Source organism: Ursus arctos, unplaced genomic scaffold (genome assembly GCF_023065955.2).
Source record: "Ursus arctos isolate Adak ecotype North America unplaced genomic scaffold, UrsArc2.0 scaffold_22, whole genome shotgun sequence".
Taxonomy (NCBI): Eukaryota; Metazoa; Chordata; class Mammalia; order Carnivora; family Ursidae; genus Ursus; species Ursus arctos.
In genome coordinates this window covers 20,620,721-20,641,571 of record NW_026622897.1, presented here as the reverse complement: position 1 = coordinate 20,641,571, position 20,851 = coordinate 20,620,721, and the positions used below count along the sequence as shown (strand labels likewise).

The window sequence follows — 20,851 nt, the reverse complement described above, 5'->3', positions numbered from 1 at the left end:
GATTCATTAGTTGTGTATAACACCCAGTGCACCATGCAATACGTGCCCTCCTTACTACCCATCACCGGTCTATCCATTCCCCCACCCCCCTCCCCTCTAAAGTCCTCAGTTTGTTTCTCACAGTCCATAGTCTCTCATGTTTCATTCCCCCTTCTGATTACCCCCCCTTTCTTTATCCCTTTCTTCCCCTACTGATCATCCTAGTTCTTATGTTCCATAGATGAGAGAAATCATATGATAGTTGTCTTTCTCTGCTTGACTTATTTCAGTTAGCATTATCTCCTCCAGTGCCGTCCATGTTGCAGCAAATGTTGAGAACTCGTACTTTTAAAAGCATTGCCTCTTAGTGCAAACCATTTCCATTGATTTTGGTGGGAAAAAGTCATGATGTATGCCATCCTGGTCCAAGATAGCCACAGTCTTCACAGATAGAAAAGCAAGTCAGCTGAGCAATAAAAACAATTGGGAAACAAACACGTTGTAGAGGTGATAAACAGTATTTTGAAAGTAAACGCAGCATGTTCTTAAATACGGTGCAGTGAAGTTACTATGCTCAACTAAGGAAGAGAGGACTTGAGGCTGGTGGCAGGTGTGGGAGGGCCGTGAGGAAGTCCTCCCCCCACGATGGTGGAGAGGCAGGAAAATCGTGTTCAGACAGCAGGTCCTCTTAAGGAGTGATCTGCATTCACATTGAACTGAAACAGAGTTAACAGGGGAGGGGTCCCCAGCTCATAGGAACGGTGCACAGAGCGCAGAGAGGTTAGCAGAAAACACTCCCCGTCCTCCCACTCACTTGGCATCTGTACACAGAACACAGTGTTTTTGTTCATCCAGATATAATAGGCCATTCCAATTCTCCTGGATGAGACTTCCTGACTAAAAATCGTGGGGTCATGGACACTGGTGGGTGTATCTTTGCCCGAAGCTGTAATATCAAAGTACTGCTCTTTTTGTTTCTGATTGAAAAAGTTGTGACGCCAAATAAAGAAAAACCACCCCAAAAGTGGTGATTGCGGGAGCCCCTGTGGCCAAAAGGCTAGTCATTCTGTTAGGTGAGCGTGTGTCTGGGTGCTTTCCTTAGTTGTCCCTTCCCTCACCTGAGCACGAGCCGCAGGGAGACAGACGTCCTGTCTGTGGCTGAGTGCCCAGCAGAGCCTGATGCCTACAAGATAGATTCCTCTGAATATATTTCACACTCCCGTTGCACTGGTGATACTTTATTCCAAAGCTAATTATATTCATGCCCTCTTTTCTCATTTAGACCACAATATCCTTTAGTTCAGGAATTACGCCTACCTCATCTTTCTTAATCTTTGTACCCCCCGTAGGTTCTTGCCCAGAGTAGATGCCCTGTATATGGAATTAATTGCCTGAGTATTTTCTAGAAAAAGTAGGGTTGTTTGAGAAGTCCGTGCAGAAAACAAGTTAACTTCTTAGCTAAATTATTCAAATAGTCAGAATGAAGAAGACTTTTATAGGAGATTTATAATTTGATGTGATTAAGGTCAAGGTACCTCAGTGAGTTAAAAAAAAATTATATGTTTGACTTCCCTCATTGAAATTGTGCTGAATTAATCTTGAGAGCACTTACTTCAAAATTTTTAAGTAGACATGTTCTATTTTTTCTTTTGTTTAGTTACTGCAGAAGACTCGTTTAAATCAACAGGAGAAATAGCATGTTATGGAATAGATTATTTGAAAATAAAGGCCAATCTTTTGTTTTTAAAGAAGGAAATTATTGTGTCATGCAGAATAAGATCGTTTTAAAAAAGGAAACTTAAAGAATTTTCTTTTCTGAAGACATACATGGATCCCAAGCGAGTTTTTGTTCACAGGTTAATCACAGTTATTCCCTAAACCTAAAAGAAAACTATAAGAAAGTTTGATATAGGAGTCTAGGGAGGGGGATAATTCAGAGAGACAGCTTTGATCGTCCTTAGGAAAGCAAAGGCATTGCTTCAAAAACAAAGGAATCAAATCTAGAAATTCAGGAAAGACTTTTCCCCGAAGGATTATTCTGGCAGCCTGTTGAAAAGAGGTTATAAAAGCAGTAAGTTCACAACCTGAACAATAAGTTAAGTAAATGTTAGGGAAGTATTCCCTTTCTTATTCTAAGACTAGCCATACCCTTAGCTTGCTTTTGCCAACAGAAATGCTGCTAAGCCTGGGCTGGCACTCAAATACAGTATTTTACAAGACAAATTGTCTTGCATGTGGATGGGAAAGAGAGCTTAAAGGAAGCCCTCTAACTTAGGACATAAACAGTCATCTTTAGGAACATCAGGCTAGGACTCAGGGAGCAGCACTCATCCCATGCAAAAGTGGGGAGCCCTCCAGGGATTTTTATAGCATTGAGGAAAGAGTTGTCCCCTGATTTGTAGGTTTAATGGGATGCTATGCTTAGCTGTTCTGTTTTGTTTGGGGGTTTTTGTACCCTATAGTCTTTTCCCTAGAGAGATTGTACCACCTGCCCCAGCTTCGGAGCGTCTTCTCTCTCTCTCTCTCTCTTTTTTTTTTTTTTTTTTTAAGATTTTATTTATTTATTTGACAGAGACAGCCAGCGAGAGAGGGAACACAAGCAGGGGGAGTGGGAGAGGAAGAAGCAGGATCCTAGCGGAGGAGCCTGATGTGGGGCTCGATCCCAGAACGCCGGGATCACACTCTGAGCCGAAGGCAGACGCTTAAGGACTGCGCCACCCAGGCGCCCCCGGAGTATCTTCTCACTTAAATCTGCCACTCGGAACTGTAATGAAAATAATAGAATTATGTGGGCCATTGACTTCGTCTGAAGATAGGAAGCAGGTGGAAGAACTTCCTCAGGGTCCTGTTAATTTCTTCTGAGACCAGTGAGTTGGATAAGCTTCAGGAGTTGTGATTTTCACATAGGGAATTGATCATGTCTTTGCTAAAGTCCAATAGTAAGGCAAGAACAAACCCAATTTAAAATCCAGTGCCTTGAGTTATTTGATTACCTCTAGTAGTTTAGGGAAGTAGAGGTGCTTAAATGCTTTATGGACAAGGGGCGCTTGGGTGGCTCACTCAGTTAAGCATCTGCCTTTGGTTCAGGTCATGATCCCAAAGTCCTGGGATCAAGCCCCGAGTTGTGGGCTCCCTGCTTAGCAGGGAGTTTGCTTCTCCCTCTCCCTCTATGCGCACTCTCTCTCTCTCTAAAATAAATAAATAAAATCTTTTAAAAAATGCTTTATGGACGAGAAAAGCAGTAGGGAAGGGAGAATTAAGTTTTGAAATAAATGGTAATTTACTATTTTGAATGCCAGCAAATATTGCCAGAAAGTGTCTGTCAGCAGTTTTCGCATACAAATTTATTTTTAGAGAAATGCATGTTATAAATTAAAATCACCCAGTATAACAACAGTGACCCTGCATCCTACTTTACAGTAAATTTTGGGTAAAAAGCAGAGATTTTTGTATCTGTCGTGTTTTTTGTAATTGAAAGTTTAGAAATTAACAAGGGTTGATAAATGTGGTCCACAATGTCCATTCCTTTTACTTTTTTTGTAGTTACTTTTTTTTTTTTTTTAAGATTTTATTTATTTATTTGACAGAGAGAGACAGCCAGCGAGAGAGGGAACACAAGCAGGGGGGGTGGGAGAGAAAGAAGCAGGCTCGCAGCAGAGCAGGGAGCCCTATGCGGGGCTCGATCCCAGGACGCCAGGATCATGACAGACGCTTAACGACTGAGCCACCCAGGTGCCCCTTTTGTAGTTACTTTTTAAAAAAAAAGATTTATTTATTTTAGAGAGAGTGTGCATGGTGGGGCAGGGAAGAGAAGGGGCAGAGGGAGAGAGAGAGAGAGAGAATCTTAAGCAGACTCTGTGCTGAGCATGGAGCCTGACATGGGGCTTGATCTCCGGATCCTGAGATCATGACTTGAGCCAAAACCAAGAGTCAGACGCTTAACCGACTGAGCCACCCAGGCAGGCTCCTTTTGTTGTAGTTATTATTATGTAAATTTAGCAGATTGTTTTTTAAAAGTCCCTAACAGATTAAACAGTAAATGTTGCTCTGTGCCTTATCAAATATTTGAATTAATTGCTCAAATTCCTGTGTGACATCCATGCTTTACTCACCACAGGGTAGGGATGTAAACCATACTATGCGGATGGTGGTTATTGGGGATAGGTTGTACATTATTGCCTTGTTTGGGAAAACTACTTGTCAGTATATATGTTAAGAGTATTAAAAATGTTTATGTTGGGGCCCATGGGTGGCTCAGTCAGTGAAGCATCCGACTCTTGATTTTGACTCAGGTCGTGATCTCAGGGTTCGGGGATCGAACCTCACGTTGGGCTCCGTGCTCAGCAGGGAATCTACTTCTCTCTCTCTCCCTCTAAAATAAACAAATAAAATCTTTTAAAAAGTTTGTGTTCCTTGACTCAGTAATCCACTTAAAAAAAAAAATCTATCCTGAAGACGGAAGTAGAAGAGTGGTAAAGATTTATGGACAAAGATATTCATAACAGCATTATCTGTAATAGCAAGATAAATATACATAGCTACACACACGTATTAAAAAAAGAAGCCTAATTACCCAAAAGGGAGTGGCTAAGTAAGTTAAAGTACATCTATTCAGTGAAGTATCTATAGCTGTTATAGATTGTGTTTATGAATTATTTAATGAGCAAAAATGTTCATTAGATAAAAAATGAATAAAGCAGGATTTAAAACCATATTGCATATATGTTTAGTCTAAGTTATGTACATATACACGTATGAAAAAGATTAGAAGGAAATGCATCAAAATATTGATACGTTATCTTTAGGTGGTAGAATTATGTTTACTTTTGTTCTGTGCTGAATGTGTAGGGGTTTTTTTGTCAATGAATATTTGTGGAGACTGTTAAGAATTTTTTACTTGTAACATATTCATTGTAGAATATATGAAGAAAACTTGAATATTTTATTTAAAATATCATCTGGTATGTTAACCACATTGGATGCTTTAAAAAAAAAAAGATTTTATTTATTTGTCAGAGAACACAAGCAGGGGGAGCGGCAGGCAGAGGGAGAAGCAGGCTCCCTGCTGAGCAAGGAGCCTGATGTGGGGCTCGATCCCAGGACCCTGGGATCATGACCTGAGCCAAAGGCAGACGCTCCACTGACTGAGCCACCTAGGTGTCCCTAAAAAAAATTTTTAAATGGGAAAAACACTGAAGTTTAAAACATGACATTGTAATTTAAATCAGAATTCGATTGCATCTGATATGATTTAGATCAGAATTCTGTTTTTAATTTTTGCATGAAAATATTTGGATGTTATGTACACTAGAACAGAGGTTAAACAGCCTTTGGCAAGTGGTGTGCCAAAAATGATGTGTGGTGGAGTGGGCGGTTGTGATCCTACCGTGGACCTTTTCTCTGCTGCCCACTGTTTGCAGATCAGGAGAGAGGATAAGAGGAGGATGGGTTAACAATTTCTGTGCAGAGGAAATGAAGGCTGTTGTCTCCCTTGCCAAGGTAAACTTCTGTAGGAAAGAAAAGTAAGGAAAGTAACATACATGTTAAGGCCACTGGCCTGTTTGTAAGAAGGTGATAGGAGCCTCATTCAGTTGCGGTAAACTTGGCCAAACACACGCAATTGTTCATTTGGTAGAGCAATGCAGGGGAAATAAGTAAATATTTACATTATATATAAATATAAATATAGTTGTTGTTTTCCAATAACTTCTTAGATCAATACAGTAATGCTAATATTAAATTTTGTTGTTTTTCGCTTTTTTTTTGTTTTGTTTTTGGACAAAGCTAGTACTTTTGGAAGCAACATAGCATTAAACAGTTTTCCAACAGTGCTAATGGATATATTCTGCTTTCTACGTCATCTCGCTTTCCTTGTGGGCAGCAGTGTTTATTTGTGAGATCAGACCTAAGGGACTATTGGTGGGGGTCAAATGTAATTTCAGGCCACCTGACTCCTGTTGCAATAGAATCCAGGTCCTTGTTCTCGTTATCACAGTTCTTTAACAAACGCATCGAGCTTTCCTTGGGTAAGTATAAACGAAGTCAATAAATATTTATGTTACGGTCCTAAGTTCTTTCCAGCCTCCAAAATCAACTGACAGCATGTTGCAAGGAACCTAATAGAAAGATAGAATTCATACAGGATGGTCCTGTGGGATCATTTAGGTAGCTATAATGAGCTGTGAAGTTTTAAAGGACAGCTAAAGTAACTCAGTGAATCGCGTGCTGGGGTTAAAGTTGACTCTGGTATTTGTTTCACTGCTTTTTAATAAATAAATAGTCGAGGAAAGATTTGGCAAAAGGAAGAACGCCCCTCCTTGTCCTCATTCTCTCAGGACAGCGGCTTCTGTTAACAAGTTATTTGAATGTTTGCTTTGCCTTGACCGCTTACCAGTGGTGTGTCAGTCCTTGCCCTTGAACCAAGTGAGAATTCAAATAAACCAAAAAAAAGTTGCACACAGCTGGTCTCTTCCGCCAATGAGTGATACCAGAATATCCTCTCCCACTTTTTAAAAGAGGTCGGCAAGAAGAAACTTAAAAGGCAGTCCGTGATCTGATGATCTGTGATCTAGATAAACTTGAGTTGGCAACTCGCAGAGTCAGAGTGCATGGCATAGAGAAGGGAGCAGATCCCGGGAGACATCATTCGATTTATAAATAAGAAGTATGCCTTGCTTTGTATTTCTGCCCAGTCTTATCAGTGGTTAGAATTAACCTTTGCATAAGTGAATATGTGCATAAAGTTCCCATTTCTAAAACGTCCTTCATGTAGCTCTTAAGTTATATTTTGTCGTATTCCATAGTCACGGATTCTGTGGCCAGCCCTGGCCACGTAGGAATGGGGGGGAGAATTTGCAGACATAATAACCGCTCTTTGGATCCCCAGCCTAGCAGGGTGCCTGGCATATAGTAGGCACTTATTATATATAATTTTTGCTGATGTTAAAAACATGTATATGAGTGAATAATCGAATGAAGGAATAAAAACATATAGCGAGAATATGCCGAAGTCGCGTGAGATGACAGGTTTCATGAAATACTACTCTCTAAGGTACTTTTGGGAATTCCATTATAGGAAGGTATTCCTTTCATTTTGAAAAATGTCTCTTCAGTGCCTGTTTTCGGCTAGCTATTAGAATTTACGGTGTTCAATATGAGAGCATTCTTGCTTTCAAGGAGGACATAGTTACGTAACCAGGTGCACTGCAGAACAGAGTGATGAGTGCAGTGGCAGACGTGTGTCTAAGGCATGGAGGCAGCACAGAGGAGGGATGGACCATATCTGGAGGGTGGCATGGACTTTGTTAATTTCAGTCATTTTATTTATCATGCGTATTGTCCAGTCCCACTAGAATAGAAGGGATACGTTTTTGCCTGTGTCACTTATTCCTATTTATATATTTTTAAATTGCTCTGTCCATAGCTTCTAGAATAGTACCTGGCATGTAGTAAGCATTCAATAAGCATAATTGCATGAATGAATGATTTTCGATAGATATTGCTAAATTCCCCCCCAAAAAATTTGCTGAATATATTTCCACCAATAGTAGATGATAGCGATTTTTACCCACGTCCTTTACCAGTGCTGGGTTTTGTGAAGCTCTCTTTAGATTTAGCCAAATGTGCTGCACTGTCTCTACATTCAAGAAACGCAAGAATGAGCGAGCCTCCCCTTGACTGCTACATGTCTCCAGCAATTCGCCCTATATTCCTGCTGCCCTTTTATAGCAAAGCCCTGGAAGGAATTTTCTGTGCTTCATTTCCTCCCTTCCCATTCTGTCCTGAACCCACCATCAGATGCTAGTCCCCCCTGCATTGAAACCACTGTTGTCGGTATCCCCTGCGCTCTGGTATTTGCCTTCACGATGGTGTCTCGCCTTAACTCTATTTCTCAGCAGTGTTCGCAGTAGTTGCTTATGCTTTCCTTCTAGAAATATCTTTTCCATTTTTCTCCCTGAGCACAACATTCTCCTGGATTCCTTCCTATTTCATTGGCTACTTTTCCCCTCGTCTCCCTTGCTGCTTCCTTCTCTTTTTTGGTCTCTAAAGGTTGAAGTATCCCAAGGCTCCTGCCTGGTCTCTCCTCTCCTCTGTCATACTTTCCTTAGAGATCAGGTAGTGCTAGGGCTTTAATAGGTCTCATGTCTCTATTTCTATCTTTTTTTTTTTTTTAAAGATTTTATTTATTTATGTGACAGAGATACAGCCAGCGAGAGAGGGAACACAGCAGGGGAGTGGGAGAGGAAGAAGCAGGCTCCCAGCGGAGGAGCCTGATGTGGGACTCGATCCCGGAACGCTGGGATCACGCCCTGAGCCAAAGGCAGACGCTTAACGACGGCGCTACCCAGGCGCCCCTCATGTCTCTATTTCTGACATCTATATTTCCAGCTCTGACTTCTCCACACAGCTCCAGATGCCTATATGCAGCTGTTGACTTGACAGTAGTCCTCGGATGCCTCGTGGTGGGTATCTTGGACCTTCCCAAGACAGAACAGCTGACTAAACTCTTCGATCCATCTCCCCCTTGCCAGTCTTCCCCATTTCAGTAAACAGAGTTATGATGGATTCTGTTACACCAAAAACTAAGAGTTATCCTTGACGCATCTTTTGATCATACTCTAGCCAAGTCTTCAGCAAATTCTGTTGGTTCTACCTTTAGACTACATTGAGTCCAATTACTCCTTACCAGCTCCACAGTTGACTCACTGGTCTGACCCACCATGTGCTCATCTCTCTGCTGAGTGATTACATTACCTCCTCCTTGGTCTCCCTCTTCCCTTCCTGCCACCGTTCCGTCTACTCTCACCACCGTGGTCTTTGGGTCTACAGAAAGCACCGAAATGGTGTCTGGCACGCACCAAGCACTGTGTAAACATTTGTTATTATTTTGTTGTTTTTGTTACTGTTTATATTTTAGGGCCAGCCATAAAGCGGGGGGTGCATTTTGGCGGTGTTGAGTTTTAGATGCTTGTAAAATGTACAAACAAATGCACTAAAGGCGGTTGAATGTATTCGTTGGAAGCAATTGAGTCTGTGTACTATGAGGTATTATCTTAGTGCCTCGGAAGGATGAGCAAAACCGCCAACGTTAGCTTAGTGTCTAGAGATGAGTGTGTGGATTGGGGAGATTACAGGTCATCAAGTGCCTGTATTTGCCACACTCGCTACAAAGCTTTCAAAATAGATGGCAGCCATCATGCTCCCAACTGGGACGATGGAGATACAGGATTTCAGCTGTTTGGGGCGTTTCGATGATCTTTTCTTCCTTTCTTTCTCTGGATGTGTTTTAGTGAGCCAACGCCCGGAAGTCTGTCCTGCCTGCGTCTGTAAGCTGGCGCTATGCATCCAGATCCTCGGCCCTTACAGACACTGCTGTATGTTGTTACCCTTACGGTTCTGTGCCCTTCTGTGAATTCAGGTAAGAGCGGAAGAATGGTCGTGGTTGTTTTTTTTTTTTGAGTTTTAAATTTTAATTCCAGTAACGTACAGTGCGATATTAATTTCAGGAGTATAATACAGCGATTCAGTCATTCTATACATGACTCCGTGCTCAGCACCCAAAGCGTGCTCTTTAATCCCCAAGAACAGTCATGTCCACACTCAAGCTTTTCCTCTTCTTAATCCTATAAAAAACAAACTTCAGCTTCAAATCCTCATTGATAATCATGGTTTCCAAAGACATTTCTAAGGTTGGTTTGACCCAGCTGAATGATTTAAAAACTGATTCCTTCAGCAATTTCAGGATCTCTGTAGTGCTTCTGGGCCTTGGCAGGCCTTCCTATCATTGTCCTTATAATTTATTCCTCTTGTTGCCTTAAAAACAAATATCATCGTATCATGCGCTTTTCAATAAGAGGATATGTTGCAAATGTCTGAATTTGGAAATTATAACAAGAAAAAATGCTGACTCCATACCACTGAAGAAATTTTAGAATCAGCATGTATTAGTACTCAGTCTGGAGAGAACTTGGTTCAAATCCCAGATCTGCCACTTTCTCACGTGACCTTGGCTGAGTTTCTCTCTACTTCTGTTTTAAGCTGAAAAGCTTAAAAGCGTTGATTGTTAAATGTGTATGTAAGCCCATGCCCAGCGCGTGGCGCGTGTGCGTTTCTTTTAATTTTAGATTCATGTTCAGATTCCTATAGAAGTAGAGAGAAATACAAGTGATGTTTATTCATTAAGTAATATTTATTATCTCTGTTAAGAATACTGTATAACTTTTTGTAAGCCCAAAAGCTGATCTTCTGGTTTTATTTCTGTTTTTGTTTTGCTGAACAACCACCTCAAGTTTTAGTCGAGAGAGGCACACCCCTCAGTCTTCATTTCTGAGGAAATATCCTGTGAAAGTAGGGTTAGCAATTTATTCAGTTTTTTTTCTTTGAAGTAGTTTATTCCCCCAGATTAATAGTATTCTTGTCCCCCGCTTTCGGGTGGAGGGGGAGGATCTGTTTTGATACGTTAGTTCGAGAACCCACCCTGCCCCCCACGTTGCTGAGGAAATGATGTCATAAATGCAACTACTCTAAACACCAAATAAAACTTAAAATTGACACTCTACTTAGCTTTATATGCAAAAAAGGATAGACTTTGTATGTCAGCATGACTGAACATTGTTTTATATTAAAGGGAAGTAGTAAGACCATAGCCATTGTTTATAGAATAACTTAGTCTTAAAATCAAATCCTTGGTGATATAGGAGAGAATTCTTTTTATTTTGCAAGTTATCTTCACTTTTTCAGGTTCCTAACTTGCATTTCTCAGAAGCTACTTCATAAAAAGAGCCATTTGCCATTCCCCTCACTTACAGAATCGGCATGTTGTCTGATTTATATCAGGTTTCACTCTCTTCTACCCTAATCATTAAGTCCTAGGTTAATGTGTTGCCCTTCTTTCCTTCTAAGAACGGGTGTACAAAAATGTTCCTAGAACTTTTACAAGCATTGAGAATGGTAACAGGTATGACGAAATAAGGGCTTGCCTGTAATTATATAGATTCAGATGAAATGTATTCAATATACTCTTCTTTCTCTCTCCCCCTTATTCCCCCCCCCCCGACGTTGGCATGTGGGGAACGTTTCCTTGTAGACTTGGCACCTTATTTTATTTCTGAGCCACTGTCCGCTGTCCAGAAACTTGGCGGACCCGTAGTACTACATTGTTCTGCTAACCCTGTGACCGCTCATATCTCATGGTGGCATAATGGAAGAAGATTGGATAGAGACCTGGAACAGATTAAGATTCATCAGGGCACTTTGACCATTCTGTCTCTTAGTCCGTCCCTTTCGGGGTCTTACCAGTGCGTCGCCAACAATAGCATCGGTGCCATTGTCAGTGGCCCTGCAACAGTATCGACTGCTGGTGAGTTGAATTTTGTCTCTGGCATCTGTGCTTTTTCCTGGAATTAACCGTTAGTACTTGCGTTGTTGAACAGAGGGGGAGCATGGGCTCTGGAGTCGACACATAGGAGTTTTCACCCCAGCCTTGACGCTTGCTGTGTGTTTAACTTGGGGAAATGTACTTGAACTTCTGTGAGTCTAGCCTCGTCTTCATCTATAACAGAGGCACGCAAATAACTTTTACATGGTTAGGACCTTTTTCTAATGCGAATTCTGAATTCCCTTGGGGATATTTGAAAGTTCTTAACATTAAGGAGGGCACGTATTGCATGGTGCACTGGGTGTTATATGCAACTAATGAATCATGGAACCTTACATCGAAAACTAGGTATGTACTGTATGGTGACTAACATAAAAAAAAAAAAAAAAGTCCTTAACATCAGCAGCAACAAAAAAGCTGTTGTCTCCTTTGACACTCAGTTGTTTCATGCGGTCCTTTATCTTTCATATCTAATTGTCTTATTTGTCTTGATTACTGAGTGATTTTAATGTATGTAATTGAAACCAGGCTAAAGAAGCAGGGAAAAAAAAAATTGACCGTAGAGAAAGGAATGTTGAGTATTGAACTGATGGAAAATCTGGAATGTGGTGGTTTTCTTAGTAGGTTTGAGCCATCTGCCTTTCAAATGGTGATGGCTTCCAGTAATGGAAAATGTCTTTGTAAGAGCACCCCTATTTACAGAACAAATCTGGATTCCCCAGGAGTTGTGAGTTTGTCATAACCGAGAAGAGTAAATGTTTGCGTAGAGCTGTGACCCATGGACAGCTCCAAGACACAGACTGGAAGGCTGAATTCCTGGTGGCAGGCGGCTGAATGCTTTTAGCCTTGGAGATAATCAAGAGCCCTTCCATGCAGGCTCCATCTGTAGTGCACTTTAAGTAGTGAGAGGAATTGAGAGAGAAACGAGATAGTGCTTGGTTTGTCGATGTCCTAGGTTTGTTCCTGTGAACCATTTTATTGCAATGTGAGTAGCTGCCCACAGAATAAAGATGCATAGGGAAAGTGAGTTTTGATGAGGGACTGGACTTGAAAAGAATTTATCCCGACAGAATGGGAACGGGGCGCCTGGGTGGTGCAGTCGTTAAGCGTCTGCCTTCGGCTCAGGGCGTGATCCCGGCGTTATGGGATCGAGCCCCACATCAGGCTCCTCTGCTAGGAGCCTGCTTCTTCCTCTCCCACTCCCCCTGCTTGTGTTCCCTCTCTCGCTGGCTGTCTCTCTCTCTGTCGAATAAATGAATAAAATCTTTAAAAAAAAAAAAAAAAAAAAGAACGGGAAGGACCGTACTTCATAGTTCTCCCTGATGTTTTAAGAGCTGCTTGCTTGTCTTGTAACCTCCTGGAAGCACTGACTTCTGGAAAAGGATGCCATGACTTAGCTCTAGCCCTCAACCATGCGCCCCTACCCCAGCTGCTTTCTGAAATAAAAAAATCACGCTACTCTGTGAACTGGGATCAGTTGCCACCAACGGCCATGTGGCCGATGTGGCCTCTGGTTTTTAAATTTCCTTTGGGAAAGAGAGTTTAAGTTTGCATTTATTTATTTTAATTTATATACTTATTTACTTATTTCTTTTAGTTCTCGGTGATTTTGGTTCAGCAACAAAGCATGTTATCACAGCAGAAGAAAAAAGTACTGGTTTCATTGGCTGCAGGGTACCAGATAGTAACCCCAAGGCTGAGGTGCGCTATAAAATCCGGGGAAAGTGGCTGAAACATTCCACAGGTGAGACCTTTTACAAAAAGCCAGTGGCACCCATGGAACCAATGTCATTCACCTGCCATTGAGCTCTGCGTGCTAGGGACTGTAGATAGCAAAAAAATACGTAAGCTGTATTGTCTCTCCTCTGGGAAATCAAGTGGAGACAAGCACAGATGGCTATATTATAGATGTGATTACAGCCCCACACTCCCTCCATTCATTCAGGTCTCCACTCAGATATTTCTTCTTCTGACACCTCCCTCGTGGCCCCATCTAAAATAATATGCCCGCTGCTCTCTGTCCCCTTTACTTGGCTTAATTTTTTTATTTTCATAGCATTGTGTTATACGTATTTTTGTTTGCTTGTATCTTTAATTCATGTGTCACGCATGAATTAAAAGTTGAACCCATTACCCCTTTCTCTGCCACCCCCCTTTCCTGTGCTGGAATGTTGGCAGCATGAATGCAGAGCTTTTATCTGCTTTCTTGATTGGTGTAGCACCTGTGGCTGGGCCCTCGCCGGCAGGATTTGTTGAGAAAAAAAAATGACCGGATAGACATAGCTGGACCCTGGGGGATCAGTGCTGTAGATGGAGGTTTGCTCAAGGTGGAAGCTGTGGTCGTTGTATCTTTTTCTAAATGTGCTTGTGCTTTCAGTGTTCTCAGCAAATGATCTGTTGTCCAATGTTTGTTTCCATTGGGTTTGATTTTTGTTCCTCTAGTACCATTGACTTTTTTTTCCTCCTGCCTCAACTTTCCCTTTCTTTCATTTAATACATTTCCCTGATTGCGTATTTGCTGCTGTTCTTATGTCTAAAGTTAAAGCACAGCTATCAGCCTTCATTTATTTTAATTGGTGTCCTTCTTCTAGAAGCCTAACTGCGTTCTCTTCTTTCCTCAGAGAATTACTTAATCCTTCCATCAGGGAACCTTCAGATTTTGAATGTATCGTTGGAGGACAAGGGCTCCTATAAATGTGCAGCTTTTAATCCTGTCACACATGAATTAAAAGTTGAACCCATTGGCCGAAAGCTTCTTGTGAGTCGTAAGTATTTGGGAGAATAATGGTAACTAGGAAGTGTCCTCAGAAGCATTCCTTATAAAACATTAGGAAAGCAGAGTTCATTTTTCTTTCAGATCCTGTTTGCTTATCATAAGAGAGTCTTACGAAAAATTAAATATGTAAATGCGTTATGGAATGGTATTGTACATGTTTTCAAAAGATAATGAATTTTTAGGAGAGGTTTTTGATCAAGATTGACAGAGCGGAAAGCATATGGAGAACTTGACCCTTTGCTCAAATAAAAGGAAATTATTGAGAAAATATGACTTTATATCTGCGGTAATCAAATTGGTGGCTAACTGTGAATTATGAAAAAATACGTATCTTTTGTCTTGTAGATTATGGTAGCTGAACTAAGCTAGAACCAATAGTCAAAGCACAACAAAGTCGTGGTTTCTGGTCTTGTCCAAAATTTGGCATTTCTCAGCTGCTGATTCAGAAATAGTTCCAAAGGGTCACAGAGTATTTTAATTCTCAACTAAAAATGATTTAGCTACCAAGTAGGATCTTGTAGTGTAAGGAAGAATGAAAGGGAAGATGGGAAGGCTCACAGATTTGCTAAGGAAGAGATTGAAAGGGAATATTTAATCATAACAACTTTTTGTTTTCTTTTTCCAGGCCCTTCTTCAGATGATTTTCACATTCTTCACCCTACCTTGTCACAGGCATTAGCTGTCCTCTCTCATAGCCCTGTCACCCTGGAGTGTGTGGTGAGTGGGGTCCCAGCTTCTCAAGTGCACTGGCTGAAGGACGGTCAGGACGCTCTGCCCGGGAGCAATTGGAGGCGGTTGTATTCTCATCTTGCCACAGATAGCATTGACCCAGCGGACTCCGGAAACTATTCTTGTATCGTGGGAAACAAGTCTGGAGACGTACAACGTGTGACTTACATGGTTAACGTACTTGGTAAGATGTGACTTACTAAATTGTTTTTCAAGTCAGGCTAATTTTCCAGTCTAACTGATGTTGAATGGAAGATCTCTTGGGGAACTATAAATGAAACAGGAACTAGCTGGAAACAGCGATACCGGTAGTCAGAACAAGCTTCGTTTTTTTAAAGGCCTGCTGAATTTGGCAGTATTTCTTGGTGGCACAGAACATTTCACCTGGGATGTCCATGAGAACCTCACCCCCAGCCTGCCTGTGTCATGCAGAGATAGTTCTTCCTTCCTAATGACATGGAGGAAAGAGATGGGAATTCAGTAGGATGGAAGATTCTGGGCTGTATCAGTGTGTAGTACCCAGGAGTAATAGTAACTGAGAATACTGATTAAAAAATGTTATCTCAAAAAGAAATCTATTTCGGGGCACCTGGGTGGCTCAGTCGGTGAAGCATCTGCCTTCAGCTCAGGTCGTGATCACAGGGTCTTGGGATCGAGTCCCGCGTCGGGCTCCCTGCTCAGCGCGGAGCCTGCTTCTCCCTCTCCGTCTGCCTGCCACTCCGTCTGCTTGTGCTCTCTCTCTCTTTCCGTCAAGTGGATAAATATAATCTTTAAAGAAAAATCCATTTCATCTTATTTTCCCTTTTGGGGTGCTTTCACTGTATCTGGCTCATAAAATTTGCATTATTTCTACCCACATTTCTGTATATACGCTCTTTATCTCAAAGCTGCTCCTTTCCTTTCTTCCAGGTACCTATCTCACTGTCATGTCTAGCAGCAGAAAATGTTTTCCTTTATCAAAACAGATTTTCACGAAAGCCAGAAAAAAGTAGGTAGTAAGTGGTTACATAGTAAAGATAGTTTTCATGAACTTCTGCATGTGTTTCTTTGCAACAATGGCCTGACATAGGTAACACGGGAAATAAGGAAGGGTAGGGCAGGGGAGCTTTAAAGTGCAATGATAGATCAGGTCTAGATTAATATGCATAAGCATATAATTTGGACATATATTACAAATGTTGGTCAATGATTTACTTTGTCTAGGTGTAAGTGACTTGATGGATAGTAAAGTTTTCTGCCTTATATCTAACCTTAAGACAGAACTGACCATGGAAAGAATTTAACTTGCAAATAAGCATTCTTCTGTTTTGGCTCTTGTTTAGTGTGAAATCCGGGGAAGCTATTTATTTTAAACAAACCACCTGAAACAAAGGCTCAGAGAAGCCCAAGGCGGGGTGTGTGTGTGTGTGTATGTGTGTTGGCAGGAGCTAGGTGGGTGCAGAGATCTAGAAAAAGAGACAATGACATATCAGTAACATGTGGTTTATCCTATTAGAAGAAAGTTCAAATACATTTCCAATTTTTTCTTGATGACCGCAGCAGATGGGAGAATGTGAGTGAACAATACAACCGTATTGTTTCAACTAGTTACTGGTAGAGGGAAGATTTTCTGTGTCTTGTGTTAAGTTAAAAAGGTATCTCTTAGGGGCTCGAGTTTAATTTATATGTTTTATTTTCAGAAAGTGCTTCAATTTCGAAAGGACTACAGGATCAGACCGTCCCTCTGGGTGCCACAGTACAATTCACCTGTGAGGTTCACGGGAACCCAACTCCTAACCGTACCTGGTTCCATAACGCAGAGCCTGTTCACCCTTCCCCACGACATCTGACTGCAGGAAACGGACTGAAAATCAGTGGTGTGACTGTGGAAGATTCGGGGCTCTATCAGTGCGTAGCAGATAATGGGATTGGATTCATACAGTCTACTGGGAGACTTGAAATTGAAAAAGGTAAGTTTTTGGGTCCCACAATCATAGGAAGTTTTACTTTACAGATAGGCTTTTGCTTTAGTTAGAAATTAAATCATTTTTACTAAGAGGACATCATCCTATTACTGTAACAGAACTAATGCCTACTTCCCACGTTCTTTCCTAGTAGCAGATAGGCATTTTCATGAAGAAGCAATATTATTTGACCAACCTCAATTGAAAAAGAATTTTTTTAATTATTTTTTTTTTAACAGTTACTACATCGTTTAAAAGGCATGTGGTAAAGTCTCTCATTCCTATTCCCTGGCCAACCATATTGCTTTTAGCACTAACTCGTTTTATCAGTTTCTTGAATATCCTTGTATGTACATTTACGATCACTTACACATAACGTGTATTTAATAACATCTGTCTGTTTTTTCTCCTAAATGGTGGTAGTATTCTTCACCTTGAATTTTTCACTTAACATATCTTGGATATCTTCCCATATTAAAGAGCGTTTTATTCTTTTTCAAATTGCTTATTAGTATTCCGTGATACGGTTGTAATGATTTGGCTAGTACCTTACTGATGGCTATTTCTAAACTTCTGCCATTTTAAGGCGTTCTATAATGAATGTCCCTCTGCAGAGATTACTTTGCACAGGTGTGAATATCTGTAGAATAAATTCCTAGAAATGAACTTGCTGAATAAAAGCAGGTATGCATTGGTAATTTGGGTAGATATCACCGAGTTGCTCTGCAAAATTGTTACTGGTCTTTATACTCTTACCGACCAGCAGTGGAACTGCCTGTCTCCTCCTGTCCTCACCGAGGCAGGGTGTTGTCAGTTGTTTTTTAAATCTTTGCCAATCTGGTAGGTTAAAAAAAAGTACCTTTGCATCTATGTTTCTTCTATTATGAGTGAATTGGGCTTCTTTTCATGTGTGTGAGTCATTTGAATTTGCTTTCCCGTGTATTGACTCTTCATTGTCTTTTGTCCATTTTAAAAATTAGATTGTTGGTCTTCTTTCTTGTGGATTGGTAGTCCTTTATGTATTAGGGAAATCAATCTTTTGTCTATGAGTTATGACTATTTCAAATGTCAAAGAATCAGTGTCATGCAGACCAATTCTCTGATCTTCATGCAGTTATTTTAGAAGTTAATAATAAAAAATAAGTTTTAGTTGGCATGTATTTGGAAATGCAAAATTATACTTCTCAATAGTGGAATAAAAGAAAAACTATAATGGAAATTCAAAATACTTTGGTAATGAAAATGCCAGAGATTGAATTGTGTAGGATATAGCAAAAATGGAACGTAGAAGGAAATGTATAGCCTTAAATGCTTATAAAAGAAAACTGGCAAGACTGAAAATTAGTGAGCTTAAGTGAAATAATGGAAGAGATTGAAAGAAAGCGAAGGAAAGGAGACAATAAAGATAGGAGCAGAAATCAGTTGAACAGAAAATGAAGATAAAGGAGAGAGGGTCAAGAAAAAAGTTGGTTCTTAGTAAAATCTAATAAAATGGACAAATCTTTGGCAAAATACAAATAAACAATAATAGGAATAAAAAGTAAAAGTCTTACAGAGATTAAAAATCATAAGACCATGATAAACTTTGTGCCAACAATTTACAAATATAGACAGACATGGACAAATTCTTAGGAAAAACACAACTTAGTAAGGCTGTGACTTAAATTAAAAAGCCTGAATAGTCCTACACTATCAGAAGGAGACTGATTAGGGGTTTAAGATCTTCTCAAAGAGAAAACACCAGGCCAGCTGGTTTTATGGAGAGTTCTACTAACTTTCAAGTAACAGGCCATTCCAAATATTACGCAGACTCTTCCAGAGAAAGGTAGAAAATGGGACCTCTCCAGTCAGTATGATTTTGATGCTAGAAATCACAAAGGAATGGCACAAGAAAGGGAAATCAAAGGCCAATCTCATTTATGATCATAGATGCAAAAATCCTGTATAAAATATTAGCAAGCCATCAATATATAAGAAAGGAAATATAGCTTGACTAAGGAGTCATCCCAGGAATCTGTCAGAAAATTTAAAGTGCCATTCATCCTTTTGACTGAGTAAAAAAGAAAAATAATATGATTATATCAACAGAGGCAGAAAAATTTGACATACTTCAGTATCCATGTTAGACACTCTTAGAAAAATAGAAGGGAATTTTCTCAACTTGGTAGAAAGTTCTAACAAAAACTTACAGGAAACATCACTTTTAGTGGTGAAATATTGGAAGCATTCTTTTTAAAATCTCTTTTATTTATCATCATACTGGAGATTCTAACCAGCGTGGAAGGACAAGAAAAATAAACTGTGTAAGGATAAGAAGGAAAGAAACCAAATCATTATTAATTTATAGCTGCCGTGATTGCCAACATAGAGAATTCTCAGTTTGCTGGTGAATTATTAGAAATAATAAAAGCATTCAGCAGGGTGGCTGGATGAAGACCATCAAATAAGAATCAATGGATTTCTTTATACCAATGAATTAGGTTTCTCCAGAGAGACAAACCCAATAGAATATACAAGATACAAAGAGGAGGTGATTTATTATAGGAATTGGCTCACATGGTTATGGAACTGGAGAAGGAGGAAAGCCAGTAGTGTAATTTATTTATGGGGGGGAGGAGGAGCTGATGGTGTAAGTCTTTTTTTTTTTTTTTTTTTTAAAGATTTTATTTATTTATTTGACAGAGATAGAGACAGCCAGCGAGAGAGGGAACACAAGCAGGGGGAGTGGGAGAGGAAGAAGCAGGCTCATAGCGGAAGAGCCTGATGTGGGGCTCGATCCCGTAACGCCGGGATCACGCCCTGAGCCGAAGGCAGACGCTCAACCGCTGTGCCACCCAGGCGCCCCTGATGGTGTAAGTCTTGACCAAAGTCCAAAGGCTGGAGAAACACAAGCGCTGATGTTCCGTGTCCGAGGGCAGGAGAAGATGGATCAGCTTAAGCAGAGAAAGAATTCACCTTTCCTCTGCATTTTCATTCTACAGAGCGCTCAGCAGACTGGACGGTGCTCACCCATGTTATAGTGATAGCAGTGCCATCTGCTATACTGTGTTCATCAGTTCTAATGCCGACCTCTTCCAGAAGCACCATTGCAGACACACCCAGTTATCTGGACATCCCTTAGTCCAGTCTAGTTGACACATAAAATTAATCGTTACAACCAGCAACAAACAGAGGATATAATTTAAAAGTCACCTTTCAATATTAGCAACATCAAAAAGACCTAGGTAACCTGGAAAGGTATACCAGTTCGTAGATACCCAAATTCAGTATTAGAAGCTCTCAGGTCTTTTTAAGACCTTCTGTGTAGATAAAATCCTATCAAAATATTTTGAGGATCTTGACAAACTGGTTCTGAAATTTATATGAGGAATGGCCCAAGAATAACTAAGACATAGGAAAAGAAGAAAAGGAACATGGGGGACTTGTTTTTACAGATATTAGTATACAAAAGTCTGTGGTAATTAAGATATAACATATTGGTACAGGAACAAGTAGACTCTTAAAACAGGGGCGCCTGGGTAGCGCAGTCGTTAAGCGTCTGCCTTCGGCTCAGGGTGTGATCCCGGCGTTCCGGGATCGAGTCCCACTTTGGGCTCCTCCGCTGGGAGCCTGCTTCTTCCTCTCCCACTCCCCCTGCTGTGTTCCCTCTCTCGCTGGCTGCCTCTCTGTCACATAAATAAATAAAATCTTAAAAAAAAAAAAAAAAGTAGACTCTTAGAACAAGACAGAGACCGCCAAAAAGACATTTGCACCTAAGGACTTGACTTAGGTGACGTTGCAGATCCCCAAGAGGAGGATATCCATTCCAAGTTTTGGTGTGGGATAATTCGTTGTTAAAATGGAGAAAAAGAAATTAAATCTTTAATTCATAATGTATACAAAGATAAATTCCTAGTGAATTAAAGTCCTATCTATGAAAAGGAAAATGACCAAAAAAAAGATTTTATTTATTTATTTGTTTGTTTATTTAGAAAGCGTGAGTTGGGGGGGTGGACAGAGGGAGAAGAAGAGACAGAATCCCAGGCAGACTCTCCCCCAGGCATGAAT

At 40.5% G+C, this 20,851-nt stretch overlaps 1 protein-coding gene across 8 annotated transcripts in view; it reads left to right on the top strand.

The window, feature by feature from the left end:
* CDON (cell adhesion associated, oncogene regulated) overlaps positions 1-20,851 on the top strand; it is a 99,815-nt gene that overhangs the window by 26,430 nt on the left and 52,534 nt on the right. For 6 of the 8 annotated variants that reach the window (XR_008960852.1, XR_008960851.1, XM_048217173.2 and 3 more), the window contains exons 2-7: positions 9,270-9,397; positions 11,066-11,338; positions 12,954-13,100; positions 13,978-14,121; positions 14,758-15,045; positions 16,541-16,810. Coding sequence is in view for 6 of the 8 variants with exons in the window: in XM_048217173.2 (XP_048073130.1) it covers positions 9,319-9,397; positions 11,066-11,338; positions 12,954-13,100; positions 13,978-14,121; positions 14,758-15,045; positions 16,541-16,810 (1,201 nt within the window). In the remaining 2 variants the exon portion in view is untranslated. Of the gene's footprint in view, positions 1-2,556; positions 2,847-8,182; positions 8,442-9,269; positions 9,398-11,065; positions 11,339-12,953; positions 13,101-13,977; positions 14,122-14,757; positions 15,046-16,540; positions 16,811-20,851 lie in introns of those variants that run through there. The other 2 variants (XM_048217172.2, XM_048217171.2) reach the window with 2 other exon arrangements.